At 43.6% G+C, this 14,503-nt stretch overlaps 1 protein-coding gene across 1 annotated transcript; it reads left to right on the top strand.

The window, feature by feature from the left end:
- Nucleotides 1–8,833: 8,833 nt before the first annotated feature.
- Nucleotides 8,834–13,840, top strand: LOC102710431 (phospholipase D alpha 1-like). Its single transcript, XM_040526983.1, has 4 exons — nt 8,834–9,047; nt 10,930–10,998; nt 11,130–12,978; nt 13,075–13,840. The coding sequence occupies exons 1-4, from the start codon at nt 8,925–8,927 to the stop codon at nt 13,518–13,520; spliced, it is 2,487 nt and encodes an 828-aa protein (XP_040382917.1). The 5' UTR covers nt 8,834–8,924; the 3' UTR covers nt 13,521–13,840.
- Nucleotides 13,841–14,503: the final 663 nt, after the last annotated feature.

The following is a 14,503-nucleotide window of genomic DNA, read 5'->3' as shown; positions in this document are numbered from 1 at the left end:
GCTAAAGACCGACGCTGCACTCACACTGAACACGCAAGAACCTGAGGGCTCTGCTGCTGCTGGAGATCCAGGTTCTGTGACACAACACCAAGTTGGAGCAGTCGTTATCGCTGCTGCATCCAAGCCGAATAACGGCGTCGCTGCTGCTCCCAAGCCGAAGAACGACGTCGCTGCTGCATCCAAGCCCAAGAACGCTGTTGCCAAGACAGCAAAAACTACTAGAGCAGGAGCTGCTGCTATTGTTGGAGCCGCTGCTGGCCGCCGTTGTTCCGGCCGGCCCCCTATTTCACAGACATCATCTTGTGGAGCTGCTGGCTGCCGCAATCCATCTTCTCCAGTTGCAGGTTCAGCAGGCACAACTACTGCTGCTCCTCCAACTCGCAACCCAAAGCTCGTGCAATCAGCGATGTAAGCAACCCTCCTAGCATTTTACAGTTGTAAAAAAAATACTTGATCTATATTATATCTATTATGTGACCGTGATTGGTGCATGTATTTGCAAATTGGACCATTTATATACTGATTGGTAACATGTATTTGCAAACTAAGTTTTGCTAGCTAATCTGATTTACTGAATATGCTTTCGCTATGCAGATCCAATAAGAAGATGAGTACTGGTAGTGGGAGTTTTAACCAACCCCTATGCTCTAAAGGTGAAAGCTCACAAGCTCAATCACATCAGATCTCAGAGCCTATTGAAATAGAAGATGATGAAGAGCCTATGTAAGAAGAGGAGGAAGATGGCCCTGCTCCTGGTGCAAAGAGGAAGCTGACATCAAAGGTTTGGAATGAGTTCAAGAGAGTAAGGTATATGGGGACAACAAAGGCAAAGTGTATGTACTGTTATAAGAAGCTATCAGGTGAAACCAAGCATGGTACTAAGCACTTGCATGATCATTTGAAATCTTGTACACTTAGAAAGCTCAAGACAACAGGGAACAAGAGTTTATCACAGTCCTGTTTGAGGTTTGGTTCCACAGATTCAGGTACCATTTCGGTGGAAAATTATACATTTGATCAAGATGTGGCTAGAAAGGAACTTGCTGCAATGATAGTACTGCATGAGTACCCCTTGAGTATAGTTGATCATGCTGGTTTTCGGAGGTTTGTAAGTGCACTACAGCCACTTTTCAAGATGGGGACTAGAAATACAATAAGGTTTGTTGCTTAGTGATGCCTTTTGCTGTGTTCTAGTATTTTTATTCATTGTCTAATATTTATTTTCTGTTTTTAGGAAGGATATTCTGGTGCAATATCAGATGGAGAGGAAAAGGGCAATTGAATATATGGCTGGTATTGATTCAAGGGTGGCCATTACAACAGATTTGTGGACATCTGACAACCAGAAGAGAGGCTATATGGCAATCACAGGCCATTTCATCGATGAATCTTGGAATTTGAGAAACATTATCATGAGGTAAATGTTCTACAGCATGATTTCTGCACATTTGAGTACACTTGAAGTAGTAAAATCTGATTGCATATGATCTTTTGTTACATGTGTAGGTTCATCTATGTACCGGCTCCTCACACAACTGAAGTGATTGCGGAAGAACTTTATGAATCCTTGGTTGATTGGAACCTTGATGAGAAGATATCTACAATCACCCTTGACAACTGCACTACTAATGATGCGGTGATCCCATATCTAGTGAGGAAGATTGGAAAAAGTAAGCTTATAAATGATGGAAAACTGCTACATATGCGTTGTTGTGCACATATTCTCAATTTGATTGTTAAGGATGGTCTAGAACATATAAAAACTGCTATCGAGAATATCCGTGAAAGTGTGGCTTATTGGACAGCAACACCAAAAAGGATAGAGAAATTTGAAGAGGTAGCTAAGTTTGTTAAAGTTACTTTGGATCATAAGATTAACCTTGACTGCAAGACTAGATGGAATTCGACCTTTAAGATGCTTAGTGTTGCAGTACCCTATAAAGCTGTTTTCATTAGAGCAAGTCGTGTCGATAAGAATTATACATGTTTGCCTAGTGAGGAGGAATGGAACTTTGCTGCAGATGTTGTGAAACGTCTTCGAGTGTTCAATGATATAACTTTGTTGTTCTCTGGGACTGAATATGTGACTGCCAACATATACTTCATCAAAATTTGTGAGATTAGGAAGAAAATCAGACAATGGTCATCTTGTGGCAGTTCAAAGATCGAAGAAATATCACTTAGTATGATAACCAAATTTGATAAGTATTGGTCAGACATTCAAGGACTGATGGGGATTGCAACCCTCCTAGATCCTAGGCTCAAAAAATTGAGTTTGCTGATGTGTTTTGAGTGGCTAACTGGTACAACTAGTCACATTTGTCAGGATAAGGTTGATGAAACCATAGACTTATTAACTGAATTGATGATAGAATAGCATGTGGAAGAAGAGTGTGAAAACAATAGTGAATTAGCAGTAGCTCCTATCGGTGACATGGAGTTCTTATCTTCCTTTAGTGCAAGAGTTGCAAGTACAAGGCCATCTGCCATTCAATTTAAATCTGAATTAGATCACTATTTAGAAGATGAATTGGTCTCCCTAGAAACAAAGGGCTTCAAGGTGCTGGATTGGTGGAAGGTAGTTGGTGTGCGTTATCCAACTCTGAGGAGGATAGCAAGGGATATTTATGCAATTCCTATTACCACGGTCGCATCTGAGTCTGCATTCAGTACCAGTGGTAGAGTACTTAGCGAGCATTGCAGCAGGCTTACTTCAATGATGATAGAGGCTCTTATGTGCTCTCAGGATTGGTTGAAGAACAAGTACAAAAGTATGTCCATCGTTTTCTTTTGTACTTTGCTTTTCTCTTGTCCAATGTTGGTTAATTATTGGTTTCTTTCTTTTAGTTGATGAGAAAGAAAAACAAGCTGCCATCTTCTGGTCTTGCCTCCAAGACATTCAAGAAGGTCTCCAGGTTAGTGCACGATTAAACTTATATTGAGCAACTGTGATCTTATTCAGTTATTGTAGCAACTGCTCATGACAAATGTATTTACATGCAGGAACTTGAACTTTGAGCAAGAGCAATCGGGCTTCAAGTGAAGTAAAACGCCACATCAACAATTCAGTATGTTTGTTGTCCTCTACGGGCTTCTAATGAAGTTGGAGATTAATTTGTGTATCATCTTTTGGTTGTCTAATGGCTACTGTAGTGTCTACTGCTGAACTACTACTCTGCTATATATTGATGTAAGGGTGAATTTATGTATTGTCTACTACTACTTAAGTACTACTTGATGGGATTTATGGTGTTGTGTGACTAATGCCTGGTCATTGGCTAGTTGCTACAGTTGGATCAAACCTTTTGTGTTGTTTTTATTATCATGTCAAATTAAACCATGGCGGGTATATGGGTGACCCGCGGGTCAGGTTTACCTAGGCGGGTACGGGTCTGGGGAATTTTTTTTACCCGTGGCGGGTATGGGGATTTTGGTGGGTACTGAATTTCAGTGGTGGGTATGGGTATGGGGTACCAATACCCAATAGGAATTTACCCATTGCCATCCCTACGTGGCACCCTATTTAATATGCATAATACCTTCATGAAACATGCATTGACATTGGCCTAAGGGCTAAAAAATAACATGAGTTTGTTTTGAACTTTTTGCATGGGCTCTCCACCTATAAATAAGGGTGAAGGCTAGGGTTATGAATACACCTTGAGAAAATATTTTGTGAGAGTTAATTTTGGCTCTAATGTTTTTAGAGTTTATTGTTTTAGTAGTTTAGGAGATAGATCTAGAGGAGTTCTTTTAGACGGTTTTTAGGCTTGTAACAGCCAATGCAGCGCATGAATTTGGTCTACAGCTAGACAGAACATGGACCTACATTGGCCCTCATCACTCATGGTTTTCATAACCCATTGAATCCCAGATTGATGTGCAACCCTTGCTTCCGCCCGTTGAGTAATGTTCCACTCCAACGACTCAAGCAGCGCAACGAGTACTTTATCTTCTTCTTCGGTTGTGTGTCCGCTACCATCTAAGCTTGCAAGATCCAAACCAGAACTCATGTCTATTTGAGAGGAACGAAAAGTTGTTAGGTTAAGACCAAACATTGGTAATAAAAGCTTAATAATTTTTTGTACTATCAAAGGCCAACTAGTAGTAGTAATAGCGGCTCTATTTTTTTGGCTGTGGCCACCCCTGCAATTTAATGCGGTTGCATGTAGCCGGACTGAACTGGACAAGACATTTAAACTGTTAGTGCATATAGAAATATATTCCATTGCATGGAAGCCGTGCAAGGCTCAAAGCCCAAATGCCTTCATTTTTGGCCAAAACCACCCCTACAGTTTAATCTTGCAGTCTTGTTAGCACGACTTAATAAACATCACATCAACTGGGTGGAATTAAGCAAAAACTCACCATATAAACCAAAGTCGGTGTCAATTAACGTACATATTACAACATGCTTAAACATGCAGATAACATTAACTAACTATGGTTTCGCAAACAGCCATTAAATGCAAAACCAAATTAGCTAATTATTGTCCACGACAAGAAAGACCATCCAACACACAATGCAGAACAAACTAAGGACGTGACACTAGGCAGAACTAAGCACGCGATTAAAATCTGATCGAACAGTCGTGGGACCGAAGGAAGCACTGCAGCCCCCGAACCCTCCTCCCCATCTACCACCAAATCCACCACAGCCTCCCCCACTGAACCATCCATCGAAACCAGTAGCCCCTCCCCCGCAGTTGGGGGGTGGAGGAGGGCTAGATCCCCTATTCTTGTAGTAGTTCCTCTCAACAAACTGGGTGTGCTCCTCTGCAGTTTCACAATAATGGAAGAAGAATTCTGACCAGTAATGATCATGGAAAAGGTCCCTTGCCATCTCATACAATGCTCCACCTCTAGGGTGGCCATCCTGCACAAAAACATCAAGTGTTGCCTTTGTTCCCCTTGCCGCCTTCTCCTGATCTTTGTTGGCCATAGACTCCATGCTCTTCATGCGGAGATCAGCAAGCCTGTGCAGAGCTTCTCCAGCTGAATTGCTCCTCGTCTTCTTAGAGGAAGAGCCACCAAAGCCACCATATTTGGCCATCAGCCTCTTGCCCTTGTTGCGGCTACGGCTAGCCATGATAGCATGTGTAGGGGTGGCTGGCGCAAGCAGTGGAACTGGGTTGGCAAGCTCCTTGACGTCAAGTGGTGGGGCTAGAGCGCGGGCCTAAACCAGAACATGCTCTGCACCAGGGACAGATGGCCGGTTTCCCGTCACAGCGCGCCCACCATCACGAAGGTATGCTCTGGTATGAACCTGAGGGGCCTTCCTCTGGTATGAGAAATATGGTATGTTGGAGATAAACCAAAACAATGGGATGCAATATTGTAACATGCCAAGTTTGCCTTCAATAGTACTTTGAATCATTCTACTGGATCATGTCCCATCGAAGTAGTATATGGTCAAGTTTCTCATGGAGTGTTGGATCTCACACCTCTACCTATCTTGGGAAAGAAAATACACCAAGCAAATGAAATGGTGGAGGAAATAGGTTTGGTTCATAAGCTTATGTATCAGTGACTACATGAAAGCAATTCTAAATAAAAAACTGCAGTTAATAAACATCGTCGCCCGCTTGTTTTTGATGAAGGAGATCATGTGTGGGTTGTATTAACTAAATATCATTTTCCCATGGGATAGTATATAGTAAATTAAGTTCAAGAAAGATTGGCCCATGCAAGGTACCTTGGACAATCAATGATGATAATGCAGGAGTATGTGCTAAAGCTACCTCGTCATGTCCACACTTCTAATATCCTTAATGTGTAGCATATTCTACCGTATCATGGAGATCCTACCGTAGATGTATAATTGCACTTGAGGACGAGTTCTTTCTAGCCTTGGGAGGATGATGTAGCCATGTAGGCAAGGAGGTCTATGGACAAAGAAACAAGTGGTAACGTACATGCATGGTTAATGGTTAGGAAGTTTATTAACCTAATTAAAGTCTAGGTGTTTAATAAGTTTTAATAGTAATTATGATATTTATAAAGTCTTTCTAGTTTCTTGGTGGACTATGTATATGTGAAAACTCTTGGTTTATGTGGGAGTATGATCGATATTACTAGCAAATTACTAGCAGTAATCTATGTGTCGTAATTCTAATATTGTGCTTTATTGAAGTAGTGTACACATATTAACCTCAAAACAAATATGACGATAAAAGGTGTAGGTACCCCATGCATATAATAGATATATTTTTCTCACTACATTAAAGACATGCACATATACACCACAATGCACTCACACCTAGGTTAGTATGATTTTTTTAGCAACACACTCAACAAACAAAGGGTTAGGATAAATTTTTGAACCTCATAAAATAGTTATCAATTGTATACTTGTCCTACAATAGTTTTATCTATGTAGGGATGAAAAAGGTTGGAAAATTATCTCTCTCATTTCCATTTCCATTTTTTTTTCAGAAATAGAAATGGAACGCTAAAGGCAAAAACGGAAATGATATTGGCACTATCAGGATTTTAGAAACGAAACCACCGAAATGGAAATATATCGATATCGGTCAGTAGGCACAAATGCACGTAGAAAACAATGATATGTAGCCTTACATATCCATTATAAGGATAAGTGCATGTCAATACCACTTTATACTCATGTCATATCGATTAATGCCATACTAAGTATAGAGGACAACGGAAGAAGAGTCATTTAAGGTTAGTGAGATAGATGGGTTGTGCACCTGTGCATGTGCGACTTGGGCAAGCTTGGGTGTTTGTGATCTTCCCAAAACTTTTGGAAATGTTCAGCTAAATACAAAATTCTGACAAAATGATCAAAAATTGATTAATGTTTATGTTACTATTTCTGTACAACTTTACTGTTTCTATTCTTACTTATTAGAATTTCCATTACCAGCTAAAATGGTCATTACAAATTAAAGCCAAAAATGGCAGCTGGTATGATCAGGATTTTCTGTATTATTTTCAACCCTACTCATACATCCCTCATGCACCGCATGGATTGTTAGCATTATTGAAAATTTGAAAAATTCTTGCTTCTACCAAACACCCAAGCTGAGTTAGACGATTGCCCTCTACACTAATGTAGTCATTAGAGCAACCACAACGTATCTAGCCTAAGTGGAAAATAGTGTTAGTCCCTTTGTCATATAGTAGTAGTTGCAACTAGGCAACGCAATGTATATATTGATAGAGTAGTGAAAATATTCTTCAGTCCTCAACTTCGCGTGAGCCAGATGCTTCCAACCCCAGTCCTCTCGGTTGCGTGAATAGAGTTTGTAGCCAACATTAAACATATTACCGATATTACTTCTTTACTAGTCTTACAACGGTTATTCATAGGTAGTTAGAGGAGAATTTAATGCGTATTATATTGTACTAACGCTACGGTGACATAATATATTTGATAATATATTATAAAATAATAACATTCAAACTATTATTTTTAAATATAAATTACTGGATTTTAAAATATAATTTAGCATAAGTAACTCATAGAGTACATGAGTGATTATTAGTAAGAGTAACATAAAGAATGATCCAGACATGATAATAAAAAATATAATGGCTATCATTTATTTGCTACGAATCAATACAGGTCAAGAGGTGTCATAAGTAGGTATGTCGTAACTAATACCCTTGTATAATATTCGATATGTTAATGATCATCACATAGTACCTACCATCAGCTCGGACTTTCTCTAAAAAAGTAAATGACAGTGGTTAGTTCCAAATTGATAAACAAATATTTTTTCCATTACAAAATTTAAACTCTTGTGGTTTCAATGGACCTCATGTTCTAGATTGCATATAAATAATTAAAAATCATCTCTATCAGTCAAGAACGTCTTTATACACAATATTCTGTCACGCCCTGAGTTTTGTCTTAGCCCTAAATCATTTAATAAATCATTGAAAATCAAATTGTTTAATTAATTCAGGAGCAAAACCATGTGTAAAGTAATTTAATTAAAGTGACATATTATGTGTGCTCTTTCCAGTGAGGTATATATGTGGGCCCAATGAATAGTATTTATGTGAGCCCCAAGAAGAGTGAGTTTATGTCAATGACTTCTAATGCATTTCCATTATTGTAGTGCTATGTTACCCCTTCAGAGTTATGGAAATTTTGATTAGGTTTGGTTCATCGAAAAACTTAACAAACATTGGTAGTATGATATTTGGTTCATTTTAGCATTGCCAAATGTTGATGGTATTGTTTTAAGTACGAAAGTTTCCAAAACTTCCAAATTTTGATATAGTCATGGTTGGAGTAGGTCTGGATTGTTCCAGTGCCAAATTTTAGTAATGCAAAACCAAACTGATCAGGGGTTGTACCAGATGTGAGGCAGTTTGGGCTGAAGCTCACGACTGGCCAAAAAATTACACTAGAAAATTACTGTTTATTAGTTAAAATTTATCTAAAAGATTTATACTTCATTGTTAAGCTCAAGGCTTAACAAATTTCTGGTTCCGCCCTGAAACTGACCAGTGTACTCATGATACTGTTTGTTCTGGCCCTAGCAATATATAACATCTTGAAAATTAATAGAGAAAAGCCCACAGCCTGTTCGAATTAAACTGTCCTGGGATCCTTGCTTTCCTTGTGCGCCTCAGTATCCCTTGCTGCCAGACCACTTAATTCGATGTGCAACTTGATATAATATGTTTGTTTCTGCGTTTGGGCTGTCCTCTGAATTGTGCTTCACGCAAGGAAGGAGGAGGAGACTGCAGAGGTGGCTAGCTCGCCTAAGCACGCAGAGCACACCTGAAACTGCCTATATATGAGCACTAGCTAGCTGTCGCATCGTATCGTTAATTCAGAACGAAGCAGTAACACAGATTAGGCTCGTGAGGTAGAGAGAATTGAGATCAGAAGCTGTTATCGATCAGATCGAGAACAGGTTAGTTAGTTAGTTAGTTAGCAGCTAGCCATGGCGCAGAGGCTGCTGCATGGGGTGATGGAGGCCAAGATCCTGGAGGCCAAGTTGTCGTCAGTGTCCTCCTCGTCAGTGGTATCAGATCACGGGCAGCCCAACCCCGCTGCCATTAGCAAGGTATTCCGTTTGTTCTAAAATATATTCCCTCTATTATATATTATAAGATTTTCTGATATTAACTAAATTTATTTATGTGCTAATGAATCTAGACACATATATATATATGGATTTAGGCAAAGCTAAAAAGTCTTATAACCTGAAACAGATAGAGTAGCTAATTAAAAGAAGTGTTTTGGAAAATTAAGAATTAGACTGAAATACCTAAGATGTGGTGGGATGATGGAGCCATAACAATGACATGCATGGAGAGTATAAAATGTGGTAAAAGTCATATATTTAGGTATATTGGGAATTCTAAAAGGTTTTATTTGTGGGACGATGTTTAGTGGGATGAAAACGGTTCGGAAACGAACGAAAACCACCTTTACCGTTTCCGTTTCTGTATTTTTTCGAAATCAGAATTGAAATCGGAAATCTCGGATACGAAAACGAAATCGAATACGAAAACGGGATGAATTCAAATCGGAACGGATATGGTAACGAAAATTTATCGCAGTATAAAAACTCTCAAACCGAGGTTTCATTTTTTAAAAAAAACAATAGATCAAAATTTTCAAATATTAGCAACTAACCATACCATTTTTTTTTATTATTACTTAGTTCATAAGTCACTTTGTTAATGATGGTCTAAATACCAAATAAAGGCTATAATTTATAAATTATTATAGTAAAGTGCAAATCACATAGATTATTATAAAAGTTCACTATCATATTTAAAATAAAGTGGATATCATACAAGTTGTTACAAAGTAAAGTGTTTTTATATATGTTTTGATTAAGGACTTAAGGCTAACTTGATGAGGTGGGCTGAGCCAATTGGGTTGATATTGTGAATTTATGTCATATAGGTCTGAAGAAAAATTCTGAAAACAATTCTGGAAGTTTTCGAGAAAAAATTCGGAAAGTTTCTGACCGGTTTCAATTTCTGATGGATAGTGTCCTTGCCATATCCGTTTCCGAGAAAAAATTCCGAATCCGTTTTCGTTTCTGTTTCCGATAAATTCTGAAAAAATTCCGACCAATACTTTTCGTTTCCCAAAACTGATCCGGAATAAAAAAATTTCGAACCATTTTCATCCCTAATGTTTAGCCACCATACGTGGACATGATTAGGACTGTTTTGCCGCATGCAAGTGTCCGCCAGCAGTTTTCCGTTCATCTTGTTATTTTTTACAAATATATAAAATTATAAGTCATGATTAATTTTTTTAATAAATTAAATAATAAAAAAGTAACTAATAATTACATATTTTTCTGAATGAGCCGAATGATCTAACTACTTAAAAATCAACAGCATCCAACGAAAAAACGAAGGAAGTATTTAAGATGTCGACCATACATGGTAGTGCACAGTTCAAACAGCGCAAAGTAGCCTCTCATGACTTGCACACACTAATCCCTGTAAACACACGCACATCACACTCTGTTTTCTATAAAAAAAAATTTATAAACCTTATTAAGAAAGGAACTCAAAATACCAAGTTTTTAATACAGAATTTTAGTAACTCTAGTTAGTATTACGTCCTTCCATATTATAAGACTTTGTAGACTTAACTAAATTTATTTTTATGATACTTAATCTAAACACATGTACAAGATATATACAGTAATACATGGATAAATTTAGACAAATCTATAGTATCGTAATATGAAACGGAGGGAATGCTAGACACCAAAGTTTTGTCTGTGGTACCTTCCGACAAGAAGAATGGTAAAATCGTCCCTTTGCTATTACGTGGTACAACTTTTCCACGGCAAGGCACGAGATTTCAGCCTACCATTTTTACCATAATGCACATTGCACCTCATCCCCGGGAATACATATAATAGTACATGCCATGCAATTTGAGAGAAGAAATTAACTTGTGTTTTGTGCCAGAGTCAGAAAATACCGAGGACAAAGCTCCTGTCACTGATCATGAAGCTGCCCTTCATCTTCACCTGCCAGGTTAATTAGGTTACTGCATCTAAATTGTCCATAATTAGTTTGATACTGAATTATGCAGTAATGCTAGCTGCTAATGCAACCAGTTCCAAGTGACACTCACTCGCTAATTGATGCGCTGCTGATGATCACAGAGGTTCGACAAGTCCACTGACCTCGGCCACCACGCCGGCGGCAAGCGCCTCGTCTACGCCACCGTTGCCATGGACGGCGCGCGCGTCGCCCGGACGCGCGCCACCGACCAGCCGCAGTGGAAGGACGAGCCGCTCCACGCCTACTGCGCGCACGACGCCAGCGACGTCGTCGTCACGGTCGTGAGGACGACCACCGGCGGCGGCGGCGGCGGCGGCGATCCTGACGACGGCACGGCCGCCGAGGAAGTCGTCGTCGGCCAAGCGTACCTGCCTGCGGACGATGTCGTCGGCGGCAAGGAGGTCGACAGGTGGCTCCCGCTCTGCGACGAGAAGAAGAAGCCACTCGAAGGCCTTGACAAGGTTCATGTCCAGCTCCGGTTCACCGACGTGTCGTCCGACGTGACGTCCCGGTGGGGTAAGGGCGTCGACGGGCCGGTGCCGCCGCCGCCGTACACTGGCCTGCCGCGCGCGTTCTTCGGCCAGCACCGCGGCTGCAGGTTGACTCTGTACCAGGACGCGCACGTCGCGCCGCCGCTCTCCGGCAGCAGGTGCTGGGAGGACGTGTTCGACGCCGTCGCCAACGCCCGGAGGCTGGTGTACATCGCCGGCTGGTCGGTGAGCACCGACGTCGCGCTGGTGCGCGACCCAAGGAAGCCTGCGCAGACGCTGGGGCAGCTGCTCAAGTCGAAGGCCGGCGAGCGCGTCGCCGTGCTGCTGCTGGTGTGGGACGAGCAGGCGGCGACGGGCCTCGGCCCAGCGCGGCGGGACGGGACGATGGCCGCGGCGCGCGGCGAGGACACGGCGAGCTACTTCCGGGGCACGGGCGTGCACTGCGTCGCGTGCCCCCGGGACGGCGCCGTGTTCACGCACCACCAGAAGGTGGTGGTCGCCGACGGGCCGCGCGGCCTCGTCGCGTTCCTCGGCGGCATCGACCTCTGCGGCGGCAGGTACGACACGCAGGAGCACCCGCTGTTCCGGACGCTCGCCACCGCGCACCGCGACGACTTCCACCAGCCCAGCTTCCCCGGCGCTTCCGTCGCCAAGGGCGGCCCGAGGGAGCCATGGCACGACGTCCACTGCCGCCTCGAGGGCCCGGCGGCGTGGGACGTGCTCGATAACTTCGAGCAGAGGTGGCGGAGGCAAGGCGGCGGCGACGCCCTCCTCGCCCACCTCCCCAGGAGCTCCGCCGTGCGCGAGGCGGCGGACCAGGACGCCGACGCGTGGAACGTACAGGTGTTCCGGTCCATCGACAGCCGCGCGGTAGTCGGGTTCCCGGAGAACGCCGACGAGGCCGCGCGGTGCGGGCTCGTCACCGGCGCCGCCGGGGACACCGTGGAGCGGAGCATCCAGGACGGCTACATCCACGCCATCCGGCGCGCCAAGTACTTCATCTACATCGAGAGCCATTGCTTCCTAGGCAGCTCCTTCGCGTGGAACCACCCGGACGTCGCCGGCGCCGCCAAGAACGGCGCCGCGCTGCACCTCATCCCGAGGGAGCTGTCGCTGAAGATCGCCAGCAAGATCAGGTCCGGCGACTCGTTCCGGGTATACGTGGTGCTCCCAATGTGGCCGGAGGGCGTGCCGGAGAGCGCCACCGTGCAGGCCGTCCTCGACTGGCAGCGCCGGACGATGGAGATGATGTACAAGGACGTCGCGGCGGCGCTCGCCGCCAGGGGTTCTACCGGCCAGAACCCCAGGGACTACCTCAGCTTCTTCTGCTTGGGCAATAGGGAGGCCTACGTCCCCGGCGAGCACGAGCCGCCGGAGCGGCCGGAGCACGACACCGACTACATGAGGGCGCAGCAGGCCAGGCGCTTCAAGATCAACGTCAACGCCAACGTCATGATAGGTACGTGCGTGCGTACTCCGTACCACATCACATGTCATGTCGACGGCTCGACGCCGATGCGATCGATGACGAGACCGCCATGCACGGTTTCTGCAGTCGACGACGAGTACATCATCGTGGGGTCGGCGAACGTGAACCAACGGTCCATGGACGGCGGCAGGGACACGGAGATGGCGATGGGCGCGTACCAGCCGCGGAACCTGGACACCTCGTCGTCGTGGCCCAGGGGGCAGGTGCAGCAGTTCCGCCTCGCGCTGTGGCGGGAGCACCTCGGCGCCGCCGCCTGCGCCGGAGACGACGTCCTCTACCCGGGGCGCGCCGGGTGCATGAACCGTGTGAACCAGGCCGCGCGGCAGAACTGGGACATGTACGCGAGCGAGAAGACGACGGTCCGGGACAACCTCCCCGGCCACCTCATGGCGTACCCTGTCGGCGTCGGCGACCGCGGCGAGCTCTGGGAGATGGTTCCTTGCTTCCCGGACACCAAGGCGAGGGTCTTCGGCTCCAGCTCCGACGACCTTCCACCGGTGCTCATCGCATGAAGAACATGCATGCAAGGATGTGAAGATGTGACGACACATGTTATAGGAAAAATAATATATGGTTATTTATTGTGAATAAAAATGGTATATGAAAATGCATTATGCATATAAAGCTTCTCTGCTGCTGCTGATGCAGTTGTATATAAAGAAAAAAAAAACAGGTTGTTTGCGAGTCAATGATGCTGATATTGAGATAAAGGAAATAGTTTCTTAAAGAAATAAAAAGTTCAAATTACAAGAAACCAGTGGTTTGTAGGCAGTACAGCATGAGAGGAGAGGCCGGGAGGGTGAACTTGCTCAAGTTTACCAAGTTTTTAGCATGAGAGGATCGAGATACTTTTTGAGCTCATAAAATGATGTGTTATTTGTAAAATAATTTTATATGCAAGCATTATAACAAAATTGAATTAATTCGTTTTTATGTCTATGATAATTAATAGTCAATTAATGTGCTGATGATCTAACTAGTTTCACGTTTAGTTAATAAGCCTAGCTTATGGGCGCGTCTGCAAAAGCGGTTTCCATTTTGCCCACGCAAAACAAACAAAGCCATTAGCGTATAATTAATTAACTATTAGCTATTGCGAACTAGAAAATATATTGATCTAATTTTTTTCAACAACTTTAATATAAAACCATAACTTTTAGCCATTCGAAAGGTGTACGCATAAAAAAAAGTAAAAATTACCCCCTAGTCATTTGCAAACACACCTCATAATCCCTAAAGAACGCTGCCTCGAGGGCAATTGTGGTGATAGAGAGAAGTGACCATGAGGGTGCAACCCTCATTAGCAAGGACTAGAGTATGGATGGCCAAATGGACCGCCTAGCCTAGCATGGCCTGGGCATGACTAGGCCCGAGCAAAGATCAGTCGGATCAGGCCATGCTCATCAACAGGTTGCACCAACAGTCAGACATGGCCCAATAAAACTTAGGCCATGCTGGCCGGCCCAAAGTAACGATAGTCTTCATGATAGACAAG

This window comes from Oryza brachyantha, chromosome 8, assembly GCF_000231095.2.
Source record: "Oryza brachyantha chromosome 8, ObraRS2, whole genome shotgun sequence".
Taxonomy (NCBI): Eukaryota; Viridiplantae; Streptophyta; class Magnoliopsida; order Poales; family Poaceae; genus Oryza; species Oryza brachyantha.
Note: the sequence above shows the minus strand (reverse complement) of the source record. Positions and strands in the feature narration are given on the sequence as shown.